Here is a 19,552-nt window from a genome sequence, read left to right as displayed (position 1 = left end):
TGATGATCATCTTATCTACCCTCCTAACACTTGAAATTGTATTGTCACAGTGTGGTATAAATGGTAAATCTGGGAAGCTACAAGCCCAGAAGCAGCTTTGGCTTACTCTGGGCAAGCAGCAAAGTTGAAACACAATGGTACTTGCTTTAGTTAGCATAAACAGTAGAAAAGAAGCCTCTGGTGCCTCTAGCAGCCCAATCCTAACTTCCTGTGTGATGATGTAGTGGCACCAACATGGCTTCTGCTGTATTCCACAGGGGAGTTTCAGCCTCTTGAGGCCTCCTTGGGGTAAAATTTGTTCCCTTGCCTCCGGGTAAACCCGTGCTGGGCTGCCATGTCTATTTGGACCTGAGCCAGCAATATTTTTGGTGCAAGATCCTGGGTTGGGGATCAAGGGCAGAAAAAGGATTTGGTGGACACTGCTGCCTCCTTCCCAGACCCAATCCACCCTTCTCCTCCTCACCTCCCCATTCCACTCATTCCCACCCCCTGCACACACTAACCTATGTTGGCAGGTGTCTCTAGCTGCTTGTTCTGGATACACTAGGAACCCTTAGGATTGGGCCATAAGGATGCAATCCTACACACATTTCCCCAAGAGCAAATCCCATATAACACAATGGGATTTACTTCCCTTTACTTAGAGGAGACCCTAACCCAAAGGATGCAGCTGCATTAATTGGGAGGGGGGAATGGAACAGAAAAGATAAGACTGGACTGTTAAGTGTCCACTGCTACTGGTGGTCCTTCTACTGCTTCCCAGACATATCATGAACTCCATAACCTACTCCTCACTACCAAGAGTGTGTAACTCGCTACACAAGAGGCACAGGGAGTAGGAATTTGTGGAACGGCTGGATAGGAGCAGGAAAGCAGCTGAACTCTCACTTGATTCAGCAGGACTTTCTTTCTGCTCTTATATAAAATCATCCAGGAATGGAGAGGCCATGCAGAACGCAATTGCGCTCACTCAGAAACCCAGCTCCACTGCAATATGTCCTGATATACAGAGATAGGGCAGGATGGGAATACAGTAAATGAACGTCTACGTTTTGATCTTGTTCATCAGGATGCCTAAGGTCTTTGTTTTAACTTTCAACTGGTGTGTCAGGTTGTGTAATGCTGACAAAGCAATTCTAAACAAATGAGTGCCTATTCCTGACTTGGGTCTTCTCTCTCACCAGGAGAAGAGAAAATTGTTAAGAGCGGTGTTTCGGAGTACTCCTGCAAAAGAACAAACGACCCATGGCCAATAAGAGGAGAAAGAAGTGGCTACATTACAGGCTTTTGATTTTGAGAATGACATTGATGTGTTCTTTGGCAACCTTCTTAATAGGCAGAAAATGACTGGCTGAAGTGGCAGAAAGAATCATGAGTGAAATTAAGAGGAAGGGTGGGGAGAGGTTTATTAAAAGGGAAGGATCGGATGGATAGAAAAGCAGGCTGCAGCTTTTCAAAAGAAGTTCTTTATTGGAGACAGAAGTAGGGATTTTCAGAAGGCACAGAGAATGCTTGAATGAATGACACAGAGATGCTTAAGTCTCATGGCTAGTGTGAAATACCTCCCAAGGAACAGGATAAAATAATAAGCTTCAAAGTCAGCCAGAGGACAGAACACTGAAAGCTGAAAGAACAGGAAAGTGCAGCAGTTCCATGCACATTTACTCAAATGTTAAGTCCTGTTGATTTCAATGGGACTTCCCTAGTAAGCATGGTAGAATTGCACTGTTGGTGCAATAAGAAACCAGGAATTGAAAATGAAATAATCCTTGCAAAACATAATTGCAAAAATAATCTTTGCAAAACATAATTATAGCAACTGCATATTCTGTGGTGAGTCCCATTCTGAAAGCAAGCTTGCAGAATTTGTGACCCACAAAATACACAGACCATCACAGTCATGAATTGTTGCCTGCCAAGGGCTTAGCCACAAGTATTCCCTCTGAGGTGTACAGAGGCACAACTGCGCACCACTTAGCTGAGATGTGTGCATTGTGGAACTTAGCAACCCAGAAGTTCAACAATGACATCATGATGACATCACAGAACCTCTGGAGGCAGCACCACAACTTGTTGGAACTCTTGTTTGTCCCTTGCACAAATGTGGACTCCTTAGAAGGAACACTGTTGGCCACCCCCAGTTCCAGACAGGGAGGGGAAACAGTTTTTTAAGTGTTCCTGGTAAAGTGCCCATCCCTTGATATATTTGACTGGTCCCTGAACATCTGAAAGTTTTTTAGATGCTTTGCCTAAAAAGGAAACTGAACCTTAGACCACTTTGCTCCAGGTGTAAAGACATCCAGTTCAGATGTCATGAATCCATGGTTTAATAATAATAATAATAATAATAATAATAATAATAATAATAATACAGGTATTTCTATACCGCCTTTCTTGGTCCTCAGATTTCTCCTTAGACTTTATTCAAGGCGGTTTACATAGGCAGGCAATTTAAATCCCCGTAGGGATTTTTACAATTTGAAAGAAGGTTTCTATCTTTCAAGAAATCACAACATTCAAGTGTTTCTTTCTTGATCTGGTCGCACATTCTGGCCTCCATCCTCCCACGCTCAGAGCAGATGGAAGAGCTCGGCTCAGCTTGTCAGCTGCTTCAAGGTCGCACGGTGCCGGTGGCCTCAAACTGGCGACCTTCGGATGTTATCTTCAGGCAAATGAAACAATTGCAAATCTTGATCTCACATGCTTCCCTGTTAAGCATGGAGAAGAAAGCTTTTAATTTCTTATCCCAATTTAAAACAAACTGGGATATTCTGCAACATCTGAACTCATCTGAACCCACAGCTGGTTAGCTGTGCAGTTCATCTGAGCCTCATACATCTCAGAGCTCCTGGAAGTTGGTAATGATGGTGATGTCATCACCAGTGCTTCAGGGCTGCTGCTGCACAGCCACAGCAGAGCTCTACACACCTGGAGCAAAATTAGAGGGAATTCTGCTGCCTAATCTACTAGATGGAAACACTTCAAATCTGATTCAAATCAATGATGATCCTATGTCTGGTGAAGCATCGATAGGGTTGCACACCTACTCCCTGGTTAGACAAACCCAACATCTGTAGCAACAAGCAAGATTCCATATTTGCCTTAAAACACGTTATCCAGTTGCAACTTTAATTCTAATGCTAGATAAGACTTCAGAGAAAACAAGACACTGAACTGAGATTCTCGACACAAATTCTACTCTTCCCAGAGAGTGGGACAGTAGTTCCAGGAACTCAGTGAGTTCTCAATCCATTCCCAGAAAACCTTCTTCTGAAATAATTGCTTCGAAGCATTATTTATCTTTAGTTGAGATGCACACATTTGGAAAGCAAGGCATTTAATTATTCATTATAAACATAAACGACACCCATCACTATTTATTAACAGCTCTATCTGCTTTACAAGTAACAGTTCCACCATGAAGAAAATAAAAAATTGATTTGACTAATTAGAGAGGCAGTAAATGGCCAAAACATAAAAGGGCAAACAGTAGACGCAAATTATCAGATTATTTAAGGGGCACCTGAATTTGAAACCTCACAACCTTTTAGTGGCACGCTCTTCCATGTCAGCCCTGTTCATATGAAATTGCCTAAGATCTTGAGAATTTTAAGACCTTGATGCTGGCAGTAGACCCAGCCAGTTTCTTCTCTTGATGTTTCTTCTGCATCCATGTGCAAGGAACTGGGAGTGCTGGCAGCCCAAAATGAACATTATGCTGTCTGTGCCACCACAACAGCTTCCAGAAAAGCATATTATTGGGCTTTGCTATGCTTAGTTGTCAACTCATATGGACAGGTGGTACTTAAGCCTTCTGTTCCATAGGAATCAGGTGACAGAAAGGGCCAATAGGATTATTAGGATTGGGATAGGCCCAACCATACCCCTCACCTGCCCAAACCATGCAATACAGCACACACTGCATGCTATGGGTGGGTGGGAGGAACCAGACAGCCCAGGAGAGATAAGTAAAATATTTTTTACTTATCTCTTCATAGGCCAGTGGTTCTCAAACTTCCCAGGAGATTTACTTCTGGGGTAAGTCTTGCCGGGGGCAGCAAAGCGATCCCCAGGATCACGCCCCTGAAAGGGAATGGGGACTATTTTTAAACTAAACATATGTACTCATGGGGTCTCGGGGGTGTGGGGAGCCCCACAGAGTGCTTGCAGGGCTCCCTGCGGTTTTTAAATAGTGAAAGTTGCAAGCGTAATTAAACTGGAAGTGGAATTTCCGGTTTAGTCGCGCTTGCAACTTTCACCAGTTAGAAGTCATAGGGAGCCCTGCAAGCGCTCCGTGGGGCTCCCCACACTCCCCGGACCCTGAAAGCATGTATACTGACAACAGAGTGCAATGAAACAAACCAGAGTGAAACATCTCCATTCTGTCAAAAGCTATGGCCAAAAAACCAGAAAACAAAAATGCAACAGTCTTATGTAACAAAAAGTACGTAAGAACATAAGAACAGCCCCACTGGATCAGGCCATAGGCCCATCTAGTCCAGCTTCCTGTATCTCACAGCGGCCCACCAAATGCCCCAGGGAGCACACCAGATAACAAGAGACCTCATCCTGGTGCCCTCCCTTGCATCTGGCATTCTGACATAACCCATTTCTAAAATCAGGAGGTTGCGCATACGCATCATGGCTTGTACCCCATAATGGATTTTTCCTCCAGAAACTTGTCCAATCCCCTTTTAAAGGCGTCTAGGCTAGACGCCAGCACCACATCCTGTGGCAAGGAGTTCCACAGACCAACCACACGCTGAGTAAAGAAATATTTCCTTTTGTCTGTCCTAACCCGCCCGACACTCAATTTTAGTGGATGTCCCCTGGTTCTGGTATTATGTGAGAGTGTAAAGAGCATCTCCCTATCCACTCTGTCCATCCCCTGCATAATTTTGTATGTCTCAATCATGTCCCCCCTCAAGCGTCTCTTTTCTAGGCTGAAGAGGCCCAAACGCCGTAGCCTTTCCTCATAAGGAAGGTGCCCCAGCCCCGTAATCATCTTAGTCGCTCTCTTTTGCACCTTTTCCATTTCCACTATGTCTTTTTTGAGATGCGGTGACCAGAACTGGACACAATACTCCAGGTGTGGCCTTACCATAGATTTGTACAACGGCATTATAATACTAGCCGTTTTGTTCTCAATACCCTTCCTAATGATCCCAAGCATAGAATTGGCCTTCTTCACTGCCGCCGCACATTGGGTCGATACTTTCATCGACCTGTCCACCACCACCCCAAGATCTCTCTCCTGATCTGTCACAGACAGCTCAGAACCCATCAGCCTATATCTAAAGTTTTGATTTTTTGCCCCAATGTGCATGACTTTACACTTACTGACATTGAAGCGCATCTGCCATTTTGCTGCCCATTCTGCCAGTCTGGAGAGATCCTTCTGGAGCTCCTCACAATCACTTCTGGTCTTTACCACTCGGAAAAGTTTGGTGTCGTCTGCAAACTTAGCCACTTCACTGCTCAACCCTGTCTCCAGGTCATTTATGAAGAGGTTGAAAAGCACCGGTCCCAGGACAGATCCTTGGGGCACACCGCTTTTCACCTCTCTCCATTGTGAAAATTGCCCATTGACACCCACTCTCTGCTTCCTGGCCTCCAACCAGTTCTCAATCCACGAGAGGACCTGTCCTCTAATTCCCTGACTGTGGAGTTTTTTCAGTAGCCTTTAGTGAGGGACCGTGTCAAACGCCTTCTGAAAGTCCAGATATATAATGTCCACGGGTTCTCCCGCATCCACATGCCTGTTGACCTTTTCAAAGAATTCTATAAGGTTTGTGAGGCAAGACTTACCCTTACAGAAGCCATGCTGACTCTCCCTCAGCAAGGCCTGTTCGTCTATGTGTTTTGAGATCCTATCTTTGATGAGGCATTCCACCATCTTACCCGGTATGGATGTTAGGCTGACCGGCCTATAGTTTCCCGGGTCCCCCCTCTTTCCCTTTTTAAAAATAGGCGTGACATTTGCTATCCTCCAATCTTCTGGCACCGTGGCCGTTTTTCAATTTCCTGAACTCAGTACAATTTCCTGAACACAGAATGAACCAATGAGACTGATTGAATGAGATACTATTATGATACAGCATGGAACCAATAAGGTGTTAGCAAGGTGACACCCTGGGGGGGGGGACACCAGGTGTGGATCCAGTGTTTTTATTGGGGGGCATGAGCACTACTTTAACTCCAGAGCCCAGGTCAACCAGGTGGGTAGACCTGGGCTCCTGGTTGAACTTGGGCCTCAGTGGCCAAGGTTTGCTGGACGGATAGATCTGGGCTCTCATCTGGACTTGAAGCCAAGCTCTATCTGCCAGGTAGACCTGGGTTCCCATTCTGACTACTCTCTGGAGCCACCTCTTCCAGGCAGGTAGCCCTGGGTTCCCATCCAGACTTGGAGCCCAGATCTACCTGCTTGGTAGACCTGGGCTCCCATTCCAACACCCTCTGGAACCCTGTGCTAGGCAGGTAGATCTGGGCTCCCATCTGGATTTGTCTACCTGCTGGGAAGACCTGAGCTGCCAACCCAACTGGCACCTGATTTTGCTCCCCATCCTGGTGGAAGCCCTTACCTACTGACAAATTAAAGTTGTCATATGGGGGATGACAAAAATGTATGGCCTTGGGTGTCAAATGACCTAGCTATGCCACTGCTCATGGGGGTAGGTCCAAGTCAGGAAGAGTGGATAGGATCTCAGCATGTACAGCAGCTCCTGTGATCCTTCTCCTCCTGCCACTGACTCACAGGAGGTTACTTGGACTGCTGTCATCTGCGCACAACCTCTGGTCATTTGCCTAGTTGGTCGCTGCCTGCCAAACAGTGGAGTGGGTCTCCTGCCTCCAGTCCACGTCTTATGCTGATGGATCAGGAAATGCGTCTATGTAAACCCCAGATAGGATTGGACTGTAAATCTCTGACTGGTCTTTCTCCTCACTCTGAGCATTATCTTTTAGGTGACGCTCAAGCTCTGTTCAGACTGAGCCGACCTGCTTGCTCTCTGTCTTGCACCTCCCACTCACAGGTTTAACACCTCACCGGCTTGCCAGATCACTCATTTGCCAAGCTCCTCGCTCTGTCTTGTTTCATCTCCTACAGGCTGTCAGGGGTGACCCTCTGTTATGAAGTGTGTGTGTGTAGACAGCAGCAACAACAGCAGCTGCTGTGAGCAGTAGCAACAACAACCATATAGTTAATGAGGAGAGCTGTGGACACTTTCCTGACCTGATGACATCCTCGCTACATATCCCCAATCCATAAGCAGTATGTATTAAGAAAACAACTTCTGACTGACTTGAGAAACCAAAAATTATTTCTTGAAGAAATTTTTTTCTTCTCCACCTCTATGACTACCTCAACATATGACTCCAAAGCCCGCTTACATGTTCATGTTCAATGTCAGCATAAGCCTACATATGTTCATTCAGAAGCTAGTCCCACTGAGTTCAATGGGACTTGCTCCCAGGCAAATGTGCATATGATAACTGAATTTATGATCCTTTGCCTTCCTCTGACTCTCTTTCTCTTTGGTTCAAATCTTCCTGGTTTGTCTTTCTGCTTTCTCTGTCTCTGTGCACTTGTGTTTCTAATCAGTCCTCAATCCCACCAACTGCAGATCTTTCAGTCAAAGAGAAAGTTCTTTCCCTCCTCATGGCTGCCTCTCTACCAGCAGAAAGAGTTAGCCCTCTATAGTTATTTTCCCTTTAACCCTTGGATGCGCCAAGAAGCAAAGCATTTGGGGGCTTTTTGCCCCCTCTGGTTGACATTCTCATAGTTTCAAACTTCTACAGTTCATTGAATACTCAGAAATCTCAATTTTTTTGAAGGTACAGTAGTCTTGTTTTGGCTACAATCCTACTGGCATGAAGGTGGGGACTTTAGAAATAGATGAATGCAGTAATTGGACTTGCAATAGGTGAGACCTACTGAGAGAAGGACAAAAACAAGCAAGGTCACTAAGGTTTTTTTTTTTTTTTTTACCTTTCCTCAGTAATGCCCCATAATACATAGCCTTACTTTCAGTGCACTCCCCATCACAGTAGCAGACATTTTGCTAGTATAGTAAGTTTATTAAGGTTCTGTGTGATTGAGAGGGTAGCATGACCAGGTTAATGAATAGGACCAGTTACAGAATTCCGAAATCAGTGTTATTTTGGTGGGTCACCTTAGGAATGCATTTGAGAATCTCTCCATGAAGAAACAATATTGATATATTGCTTTCTATTTCCTGCCCTCATTTTTTTTTACATAAACTATTGAGAACATTATACAGAAATTAAACAAAGATGCAAAGCATGCAAATGTAAGGTTGTTATTTTTCTTCCATATGCCACTTATCATTTAGTGAAAACCATAACTAGGCAACTTCTGCATGCACAATCTCTCTCTCTCTCTCTCTCTCTCTCTCTCTCTCTCTCTCTCTCTCTCTCTCTCTCTCTCTCTCTCTATATATATATATATATATATATATATATATATATATATATAAGCCAGTTGTCACTATTCCACTCCACATTCCCAACCTTCTGCCACATCCAAATATAAGCAAGAAATAGAAGCCAAGCTGGAGAAGACAGAAGCAGGTTTGGTTCTTAATGTTTGGTGTCAGAAGAAACAGGAAGCAAGTTTAATTCCCATCACACCAGTGCACCTCTTGGCTTTCAGTTTACTATTTATGTAAGTGAACAGTAGACATTTACTCCTATGGACAAATTAGAATGCTGCCCTTGGAAACAACATTGTGACGGCAATAGTCAGTTGGATATCAGGCAAGGATAATTCCAACAGAAACTCCACTGTCTGCGAATACAGCACTCATCATAACAACAAGCATTTTGCTGGTCTATATATAAAAGTCAGATCTCAAGATTCTACATCACATTCCAGTATGAGAAAGAAACAGAACTCAGGATCGAACTAGGCAGATTCATACATTCATTTGCACATGCCTGATCTCATCTGATCTCGGAAGCTAAGCAGGGTCAGGCCTGGTTAATACTTGGATGGGAGACCACCTGGGAATACCGAGTGCTGTAGGCTTATACTATAGTCTTTCGAGACTGAAGGTTGCCAACCATGTTAAGTCTCACTGATCAAGTTCACCCCAGTGGTGACCATCATGGAATCCTTTTACTTCCTCTCCCATCAGTAAATGCCATTCACTCAGAACAGCCTTCAAGGGTCCTTGCAATATACAAGTTCTCTCTCCACATGCATCATAATGACAGGAATGTTGATATAGATCAGTCACCTGACCACATTATTATTAATTCTTCTTACCCATATCAGACATCTCTGGCACAGTCACGATGTAAGGTCCATCTGTAAATTTGGGTGCATTGTCATTGATGTCTTGTACTTTGATAATAAACTCTGATTCTGGCTCAAGTGGCTTGTTTGTCCGTCTGTCAATGGCCTGGGCATGCAGTACATAGTGTGTCTTCTTCTCTCGATCTAGACTTTTGGTTGAGTGGATGTCCCCTGTTGTGTCATCAATAATAAATATAGTCCCAGCCCCTTCTCCAGTAAGAATGTACTTGACTGATCCATCACCTTTGTCGGAATTGGAGTGCAGCTGTAAAACAGACACATATTTAATAAACATCAGTAGATATGTGCTGGTCTATCAGAAATAAAATCTAAAGTAGAGTCCTGCATTTATTGGAATGAACTGAAATATCAATGTAGTTAGCAAGCTTTGGAGCTTTCTAGACCTATTCCACAGGCTGGTTGTTAAGAGAGAGAGAAAGGTAAGAGGTAAAGTGACACATGACAAAAAATGATAGACTTTGGTTTTCCATCATGCCCAACGTTGTTTATCCCCCGTCCCCTTATTTGGCTTAACATCTAGCCCAGGGGTCTCTAAACTTTTTGGCCAAAGGGCCACATCAAACATCTGGCACAGTGTCGAGAACCAGAAAAAAAATTAAATATAAAATTTAAATAAATACATTAGAGATGGAACTTAGATGAATGAATAAATGGGCTCAAATGTCCAGGATTTCTCCAAACATCAACAAAGCACAAAGCACACACTTAAACAAACGCCCATTCCCCCACCCCACAAGTACAACAAGTACAACTCTGGTTGTGTTGTTTGGTCAACTGGGCCAGAGGCTCTCAAGGAATCAGCGGCTGGCCGTGGGTCGGATAGAGGCTGGCCACGGGCCACATCTGGCCCCTGGGCCAGGGTTTGGAGACCCCTGATCTAGCCTTTAGGAGAAGCCTTATGGTGAAGTTTGCAAACTACTACTACTTTGTGATATTTTCCTTGGTCCTAACAAAGGGAGGTAATCCAAAACTACTTTGGAATTTAAATAATATGTACCATAAGCTTTCACTATAACATAAGTTTGTGATAAGAAAAATCCATGAGTCATTAGCACTGCTTAAAGAGTGAAATTTTCAAACTGTGTGAGAACAAGCCTTCCTAAACCAAACAACTCAAACTAGTCAAACCACTAGAAATCCAGTTTCTTTAGCCGTCATAATCTTAGTCTAGGAAGAAAGGGGTGAAAGACAATGAAGGAGGGAAGCAGCATTGCCCCATAGCATGTTTTAAAGACCCAGGGGAAGACATGTGAAGGGGGAAAAGCCTTGCAGAAAATATTTAGATTGTTATTAAGTACATATACCACTTTTCAACAGGAGTAGTTTACAGTTTACATAGTAAAAATCAATCAACCAATCAATTGGTTCCCAGTCCCCAAAGGGCTCACAATCTATCAAAAACTGCAGAAGAGAAACCAGCACCAGATGCTCTGCTGGTGCAAAGAGGGACTGTTGTCTCCCCCTGCTAAATACAAAAGGATACCACTTTGAAAGGTACCTCTTTGCCCAGTTAGATGTGGTTTACTACTTTCTATGCTGAAATTGATCCAGTAGCTGTTAATGTGAAACCAGCAAAGGGTTAAAAAAAGACAGGTACATAATACAATAGTTTGTAAAACTTGAGAGTTCCTTGTTTTCATTTTTTTTTTTTACACTCTAGTTGCAAAACAGCTGCTGGGGAAAAGTGCCGGAGGCACCTCTCTGCTGTTCCCTTGATAAACGTTGCTACGGTGAAATATTCTGTTTTTTGTTCTTGAATTTCTAAGGACAGAACCCTAGCTCTGAACAAAGATTCGATTCTACACAATTAAAGAAAAAAAAACTTTCAAGCCCTTCTCTGAATCCCATGGTTAGTATTTTACATTTCAATTAAGGTAAAATAGAAAAGAAGACAAAGTATTGAGGTATTGCTATTATCAAACACTGTAATTTTTTAAAACTTGTCCTCATATAGAAATCACTTCTCACATTTTCTATCCATCCTGCTATTATAACTAAGGCCACATGGAGTTTCCATGAGCTTACTGCTAACATTCTGAAGTGAAAAGGGAGGATGATGTGATATTTTTTTTCACCTCAATGAATTAATTCCACCTTCTTTGCCCTTGCAAAGCAACAATGGAGATCTAGTCAGACTGTTTCCTGACATGCTTAAAAGGTTGTGTGTCAATCAGCTAAAAGCTTATTTAAAGCTAAGCATTTGAACTTAACCAATTAGAAAGAGAATCTCAAAGCCAAAGTAGGACGAGACCTTTATAAGGACTAAAATATATCCAAGTGGAGAGTAAGTTTTTGAGTCCAGCACTCTTCATCAGGCTGAATATCAAACAAAACAGGAGAAACAGAAGTGGAACATGATAGAAAAACGCCCTAATCTGCAATTTGATAAATCTGCCATTTGTGTGTGTGTGTGTGTGTGTGTGTGTGTGTGTGTGTGTGTGTGTGTGTGTGTGTGTGTTTTAATGAGGGAATTGCAGAAACTCCCTGAGATATCTCAGTTGTCCAGTATAGAAAGTCACTTGGTTTCCTTTGAAAATTTGCTGGTACTTCTCCTTGAGAAAGAGCTTCAAAATTGTTTCACATGTCACTTGCTTGAAATGTCAGAGGCAACCCCACTTCCCAGAGCCGTTGGTACAAATTGAAATCATTCTCACATCTAGCAGAGGAGAATCAAAAAGTCTGCATAAAGCCTCCTGCACTTTATTGTAAGACTATAGGGTCAAACACCACACAAAAATGTGCACTGTTGAAGTTTGCCTTCAACCAAAAGCATCTCTTTTTGTCTAAAGAACAGCCATGGGAGGTGGAAAACTTAGTCAGAGCTGGGAGGTTCATTATGCCCTGAACACTTTGTTTAATCTGAATAAAATCACTTCTCTAGAGGAATGATGTGCACCTGAAGTGAAATTGCCACACTTCAGCAGGGCGCTTGTTGGAATAAAAACAATGCATAGAGAAAAAATTAAAGTCCCCCTTCCTGTGTGCCCCAGTTTTGGATGGGGATCACTACCCCATGAGTTTTTAAGAAAAAAAAAAAAAAAAAAAAAGAGGAACTTCCAGCTGAAATTATGTCTAGGCAGGACACATCTGAGTATTTTTTTTATACTTGGGGTTTTCCCATCATTTCCTATTTTGTCAGCATTCTCCTTTTTATTTCTCCTTTTCCAAAGCGGTTTTGGGCTTCATGAACAGGAGCCCCTTAAACTGCACAAAGAACCTGTATGAAAACTTCAAAAATAATTCAAAAGCAGATTGTGATACAATATTGGGCACTCTTTTTTGAAGAGGGGAAAAAATCCTGCTGGGTATATGCAAGGACACTCTTTAGGACACCCCTAAAGGGGTTAACTGGTCAAAAATTCCATCACTTTAAAAAGCTGTTTATTCAGGGATCTAAGCAGGATTGATGTTAAGGGTCAGTCAAGTCAGACACTGACCAAAGGCTCAAGTCTTTTGGGAAGCCCACCCAGTCACATTTACCTCAAATGCGAAGAACTGGTGGTAGTGGCTGCAACCAATCAAACTATAAAAGAGTGGGGCAGGAGACCTACCATTGCCCTGAGGTCCCAAGCAATCTTGGTAATTGCAGAGAATACAGTATTAATAGGATCTTTTTTTTTTTATGAGACTTGAGTGTCATTACACAGACGACTTATCAGAGAACCCATTGCTAAAGACACACGCACGAAAAGTCTGCCTTGTACTTTATTTGTTGGAAATATTACCTGGTCTGGAAGAGAAGAAATTGAAAATAATAGCTTCCAAGAAAATAAAACCTGAGATGTCCCCTTTTATCAGCTTGGAGGGCTTCAATTTTTGCCATCTCTAATAACAGTTTGACTTCAGAATGATTTATGATGGCTCTTCCATCTTTAACTGGCCCTTTTTTAAGAGCATGACTAACCCAGAGAAGAGAAATGAAACTGACAGCTCTTTGTATTTTACAGAAAGTTCATGTTTTTCTTCCTTGGGTCCAATTAGCTGCTTGCTGGTATTTTCTTTCATCATTGGGGGATTCATGAAATGAAATGGTTCTTAATGTAACAAAATACAGGTAAGTTTCTATAGGTGAAGCTAATGAGATGTATCTTTCAAAAGGTCAACAAGCCTCATTGAAATTGATGTAACAAAGTCACATGTTTACTTGAAAGTGGGTCCCACTGTGTTCCCTTACTTCAGGTAAGTATATATAGCATGCAGCCTTAGTCACAAGTAATTTGTATTTAATTTTCAGTGGTGCTTAATCAGGATTCACCGCCTAGGTTATGGCCTATAGTTTCTTTATATTTTTGTGAAAATTCCTTCTGAGGAATACCTTGGAAATAAAACAAAAGAAATCCACCACAGGTACATTTCAAATTACAGAAGAGAGACAAGAAGCTTACTTTCAGCTAGTATAAGCCCACAGGTAATCTGCCAGATTTAAACTTGGAGAACACAGTTTTACATCCTTATGTGAAGTACATTTACAGTTCAGTGAGGTGGTAGGCACCATATCCCATAATACATAATGATGGCACATCCCCAAGATGACCCAGGTCTCTTACAGTCCAATCCTATCAAAATTCCCCTGTGCCGATGCAGCGGGGCCACCGTGGCTTGTGCGATATCCTGTAGGGGAATTTTGCAGTTGGGAGGTTTCTTGAGGTAAGGGGGCATTTGTCCGCTTGCCTTGGGGAAAGCCCAAGATGTGGCAGTTGGTCTACTTGGACCTGCACCTGCTATTTCACTGCTGCAAGTCTGAGTGGATCCTTGTCTGTAAACATGGCCTGGAAAGGGGGACAGGATACAACATACTCCAGTGTCACCACTCCCGCCCCCTCACAGGACACGATTCACCCACCCCACCCTCACACTGCCCTGTTCCTCGGCCTCCCCACCCTCCCACCACCCCTGCACTGCTCAGCATGGAGCTTACCTGCTCTGGCGCCAGCAGGACAGGCCTTCCCACCAGCACTACCAACTCCAGTGTTGTCACAATGTGTTTTATGGCGTGTTTGCAACAGTCTGCGCTGACAGAGCGCTTGCTCCCCCTGCACAGAGGCACCATAGGTTTGTGCCAACACTCACCCAGGGACACTCAGAAAGCCATCTCCAGACTCCTCAGCAGAGCCATGCTCCTCACTGCAATCTCCATTTTATACCTTGTTCCAAACTTGCTGACGTTGACATGGATTGAGACTATCACCAAATGACCCCCTAAAAAGCTACTTTTGACCTGTTATTTTTGCTCCTTCCCCATTTCACTTGTTCACTCTTTTCACTTGCTCAGATTTCCTATCTGAAACTGAAACTGTCAGAATGGGTGTCGGCATTGGATGCATCTGCTCCTGCTACAGTTTAACTTTCAGAGAATGAGTTGGCGCATATTCCATCTGGAATGTCTCCTGTGCATGTCTATGGCACATGAACTGGGTACGCACAGGGCCCAGCTGTCACACATGGCCCCAACTGACAGTGAAAAGGACTATATGTCCATTATAGTGAGGTTATAAAGAACCCAGTCAGTAGTCTAAACTATCAGCGGATGTATTGATTATTATGCACCTTGCTGCATCATTTAAAAGCCTAGCATTGTGCATTTGCAGGGAATGGGCTTTATCTGCCTTCCTAAATTCACACATTAAAGATGAGAGCACCCACTTTGCTGAATTAATCACCTCAGTAACAACAACAACAACACCACCACCATTTCACACCACCCCCAATTGCAGTGCTTCTGTTGTTATGTAGTGAGGCTAATTTCTAATTTCCTCAGAATCCAACCGGAACAAAGAGACATGGCTAAAGTGCAAGAAATAACGCCGCCATTCAATTCCGCAGGGCTTTAGATATTAATGTAAACAGGTTAATCTGGCTAAAGCCAGATTAGTTTTGCAAGACTAAGTTGCATCTGAGGCAATTAAATCCCACAGTCTGCATTGTGACTAATGTGCGTGCCGATGTCCCGGTGGAAAGGGCTGGCGCATAATGCTAAGAGCAGGAAAGCTGAAGCGGCTTGGGAAATGAATGTGAACCAATATATAGAATAAACAGGAGGGGGGGGAACTCTCCGGGAGCTCTGAGGAAATTACTGCCTGGCCTTGAGAGAGAAACAGAGAGCAGATTTAATTCAGGCCTGCAACCAAATGTAGCCTATCAGCCATGCTCACCAGCAGATCTGCATGGCTTATGAACCACTGAGCTAAAAGTCACGCACCAGGCACAGACGGCAGTCCGCCAGGGGCACAATAAAGTTCCTGCTTTGGTTGTCTGTCTAGGACTGCTAACACATGAATGAATGACTTGGGGAGTCAAATATCCAGCAGGTCTCAATGTTATGGCTGATGGGTCATAATGGGAAGCACTACAGGTCAGTGATGGAGCATGCAGAAGGCCATGGGTGCAATCCTGGCATCTCAAAGCAAGGCTGAGAAAGAGCCTTTTCCGAAGCTCTGAAGAGCTACTATCAGTCATTGCAAACAATTCTGAGCCAGATGGCCGAATGACCTTACTCAGTATAAAGTGGTGTCATATATTTGTAAAGCTACAATCCGCCTTCTGGTTCACAAGTGGTATGGGTCTGATTTAAGCAACATCTTTTACCAGCATCATTTCCATTTTCCTTTCATCCTTATCCCATTTGATTCCATTTGCTCATTTTTAAGCAGTGCACAAGTGTGTGTGGGGGGGAGGGGGGGAACACAGCATTCTACCCATGAGAACAGTTCAGCATCCTTCAAGTCATCAGACTGCGGCTAGGCGGGTCACCCGGTGTGCTACCTCCACACTCACATGCCTTGCCAAACATGCCCTAACCCCACTCGCTCAAGAAGCAGAAATTCCATGGTTACTGCAGGTCATTGATCTCCTGCCATATGGCATCGCTAACATAGGTTTATACTGAACAAAAGAAGGGATTAGCTGCAAAGAACAAGAATTCAGACAGGCACATTCAGGCCAGCTTCAATCCCTGGCTATGTAAGCATGACTCCTAGCGATCGGATGCATCAGCATGCCAAAAATGCAGACAGAAAAGGAAGAGAAGGCTGTAGGGCCGCGGTTTTCACACTCTCTAGGAGTTTGAAACCCGCAGTAAGTCTTTACGGGGGTGGGGGGGAGGCAGCAGGGGCAGGGGGAAGTCAGCCACGCAATCCCCAGGACTGCTTTGCTCAGGGGGCTGCAGGGACTGGGGTGCACCCTCCAGTCCCTGCAGCCCCGTCAGAAGGGAAAGCGGAGCGATCGTGCTCTGCTTCCGGTTTTGCGGAGCGGAGCGCGATCGCTCCGTTTTCCCTTTTCCTGACTTGGGGAGCCCTGCCGAAGGTTGCACAGGGCTCCCTGCACCCCCGGGAAGCTGCAGGAGGCTTGGGCAAGTGCACCCAAGCCCCTGCAGCCCCCCTGAGCGGTGTGATCCTGTGGATCGCGCCGCTGCCTTCCCCCTGTCTCCTGGCTACCCCCGCCCCTTAACGGGGCAGAGGCCAAAACTCACAGGCTGGAGCATCACGACACCCCAGTTTGAATACCATTGCTGTAGGGGATCATGTGTGAAACAGCAAGCATTTGCTGTTCATTTCACAAATGAAATCAAGCTGGCTTCTTGCACTACTCGTGTACAGCAGACATAGCGTAGAATTTTATAAAAATGCTAATGTACTGAAACAGCAGCAGAAAGATACAAGGCATGCTCCACTAAATAAGATAAATAGTATATAATGAGAATCCAGCATGCTACTGAGAAGATAGGCAGCTATCAGTCTCCAGGTTCTGCCTCAATTCTCCTCACAAGACACAGCCACTTATAAGTGATACTCCTTGGAGAGGCAGATTGCAGCCCTGTTAATCTTGACAAGGATAAAGCTGATTTGGAGAGTCTGTGGCTGTCCTGGACAACCTGGCCTCACCCTCCTCCATGAGTCAAGCCAGCGGAGCAAAACCTGCGGCCTTTAGCTGAGCATGGGGAAGAGGAAAACCCACTCATGTTCAGACCTTAAAGCGCAGGCTAGCAATCCCACTGGCTCCAGTGGTGTCACTAGGATTTGCGTCACCCGATGCGAGAGGCCTGTGCATCACCCCAAGTAGTGGGCGGGGCAATGCCCCAGGTGGGCGTGGTGATGTACCACCACCTCGCACCCACCGGTTTTTTGGCTGTAGCTTTTGTTATAACACAGATATTTCAATGTGGTTTGTTTCATTGCATTCTGCATGAAATTACACATTGATTGATATATAACATGATGGTCTTATTCCTCCAAATTCTGATTTTAGTGATTTTGAAAACTTGTAGAGTCTCTCTCTCTCTCTCTCTCACACACACACACACACACACACACACCTTGTGTCAACTTACTAACAACTTATTGCAGCAGTTCTCAAACTTTTAGCACCAGGACTCACTTTTTAGAATGACAATCTGTCCAGGACCCATGGGAAGTGATGTCATGGTCAGAAGTGACATCATCAAGCAAATTAAAATAAATAATTATAAATAATTAAATTAAAATAAAATAATTAAATAAGGGGGAGCCAGTCCTGTTCCACCAAGTGAATTTACTCCGAAATAAGTCCTATTGTGGTCAATGGGGCTTACTCTCAGGAAAGTGTGGATAGGATTGCAGCCTGTGAGCCCAATCCTATGCATGTCTACTCTGAAGTCAGTCCCACAGTGGTCAATGGAGCTTACTCTGTAGTCTGCCTATAATAAAAACCCCCGAAAAAGAATCAGTGAGCTCTTCAGCCCTCCCAGTGCCCAGTTTTAAGTTCTTCTATTTCAGGCATATCAAGATAAAGACCCACCTGGCTTCACAAGTGCAAAATAGAAAAGTTTCCCCTTACCATTCAAGCCTCTTTTTGGTTCTTTTTAGGGGGGGAGAGGCTGCCTTCTGGAGCAGCTCCATCAGATCAGGACCCTTCTGGTGTACTCACATTCCCCTTTGCCTGGCCTGACCACCAGCCAAGGCACGTCTGCCTACTCGCAGGTAAACGCGACTGTGAGGCTGCTTTGCTTTCTATAGGGCTCCATAGACTGGGAGGGAGGTAGCTGGGAGGGAGGAACCTCTTTCTCCGGTGTTTTTGGGGCTGCACGCACAGGATTAGGACAACCTTGGAGCCTCTCAGCCTGCCTTGATTAAGGCAAGTCTGCCTACTTGCGAGTAAACGTGACCACGTGACTTTGTTTCTGGCTCAGACTCGCAGCTAGGAGGGGGGAACTTCTCCAGTGGTTTTGGGGGGCTGCATTCATTGGATCGGGACCATTGTGGTGTCGTTGGATTCCTCTCAGCCTGCCCTTTCCAATGGACTATGGCAAGTACACCTACACACGATACGGCTCACTTTCACTTTTCATAGAGCTAAATGCATTTTTTCCTTCCGGTTTTTTGGCCATACCTTTTGAACGAAAGGAGGGATTTCAATTCTGTTTTTTGCACTGCACTCTGCTAGCCATTCCACATCCAATGGGGCATGACATGTGTGACATGACATGGTAGCTCCTGAAGCTGCAATGTTAGCATGTCCTCCCCCAGGCGCGTCACCCCCCGGCGCGTCACCTGTTGCAGCCCGCACCCCCCGCATCCCCCTAGTAATGCCAGTGACTGGCTCATTCCTGGTTCTCTTTGCCATGGCTGGCTATGCTCTGCTTTTGAGGTCGACCTATATGCTAGGCAGCACAGTTCCCATTGCCTCCACTTGCTCTCCTTAGCTTTTTCCCCCATTTCTAGGTTGACCTGTGACTTAGCAGTGTCCACACTCAACATGTACGCAAACCAAAATATGTGCATCCACTTGTATGGAGGTGGAGGGGAAGTTGGAGTTTCCCTGGTCCCCAGCTACGTACATTTATCTCGAATCCCAAATGACAGCACCTCAGCCCAAAACAACTTTGTACTTTTTTCCCCTTTTCAGCAGAGCTCAGCAGCCCCCTGACGGCCCAGTGGTCTTCCAGCAGCAAAACAATTTCTCTTTCCCTTCTAGCCCCAAGAACCTCTCCCAACTATGGCTCTCCAACTACAAAAACAGTTTTTAATGAAATATATAATTCAGAGGTGGGCAATCTCACAGGCAATCTCTTTCTTTTAACTGTAATGGTGGCTCTAAAGTGAGAAGAAACCATTTCCCCCCAACTAGACTGACAAATGAAAACAAACAAACAACAGAACTGCTTCACCCATCTGGAGAATGAGCTTTTTGAGAGCACAGCAAATGATTCGACAGAAATTGTCTAGGAATAAAAACCAACAG

The 19,552-nt window shown here is 44.4% G+C and overlaps 1 protein-coding gene across 3 annotated transcripts in view; it reads right to left on the bottom strand.

Moving 5' to 3' along the window:
* CDH18 (cadherin 18) overlaps positions 1-19,552 on the bottom strand; it is a 181,570-nt gene that overhangs the window by 119,278 nt on the left and 42,740 nt on the right. For all 3 annotated transcript variants that reach the window (XM_066625975.1, XM_066625976.1, XM_066625977.1), the window contains exon 2: positions 9,287-9,581. In XM_066625975.1, coding sequence (XP_066482072.1) covers positions 9,287-9,581 — 295 coding nt within the window. The remainder of the gene's footprint in view (positions 1-9,286; positions 9,582-19,552) is intronic.

Source organism: Tiliqua scincoides, chromosome 4 (genome assembly GCF_035046505.1).
Source record: "Tiliqua scincoides isolate rTilSci1 chromosome 4, rTilSci1.hap2, whole genome shotgun sequence".
In the NCBI taxonomy this organism is placed as follows: domain Eukaryota; kingdom Metazoa; phylum Chordata; class Lepidosauria; order Squamata; family Scincidae; genus Tiliqua; species Tiliqua scincoides.
The sequence above is the reverse complement of the archived record's forward strand: the minus strand, read 5'-3'. Positions and strand labels throughout refer to the sequence as shown.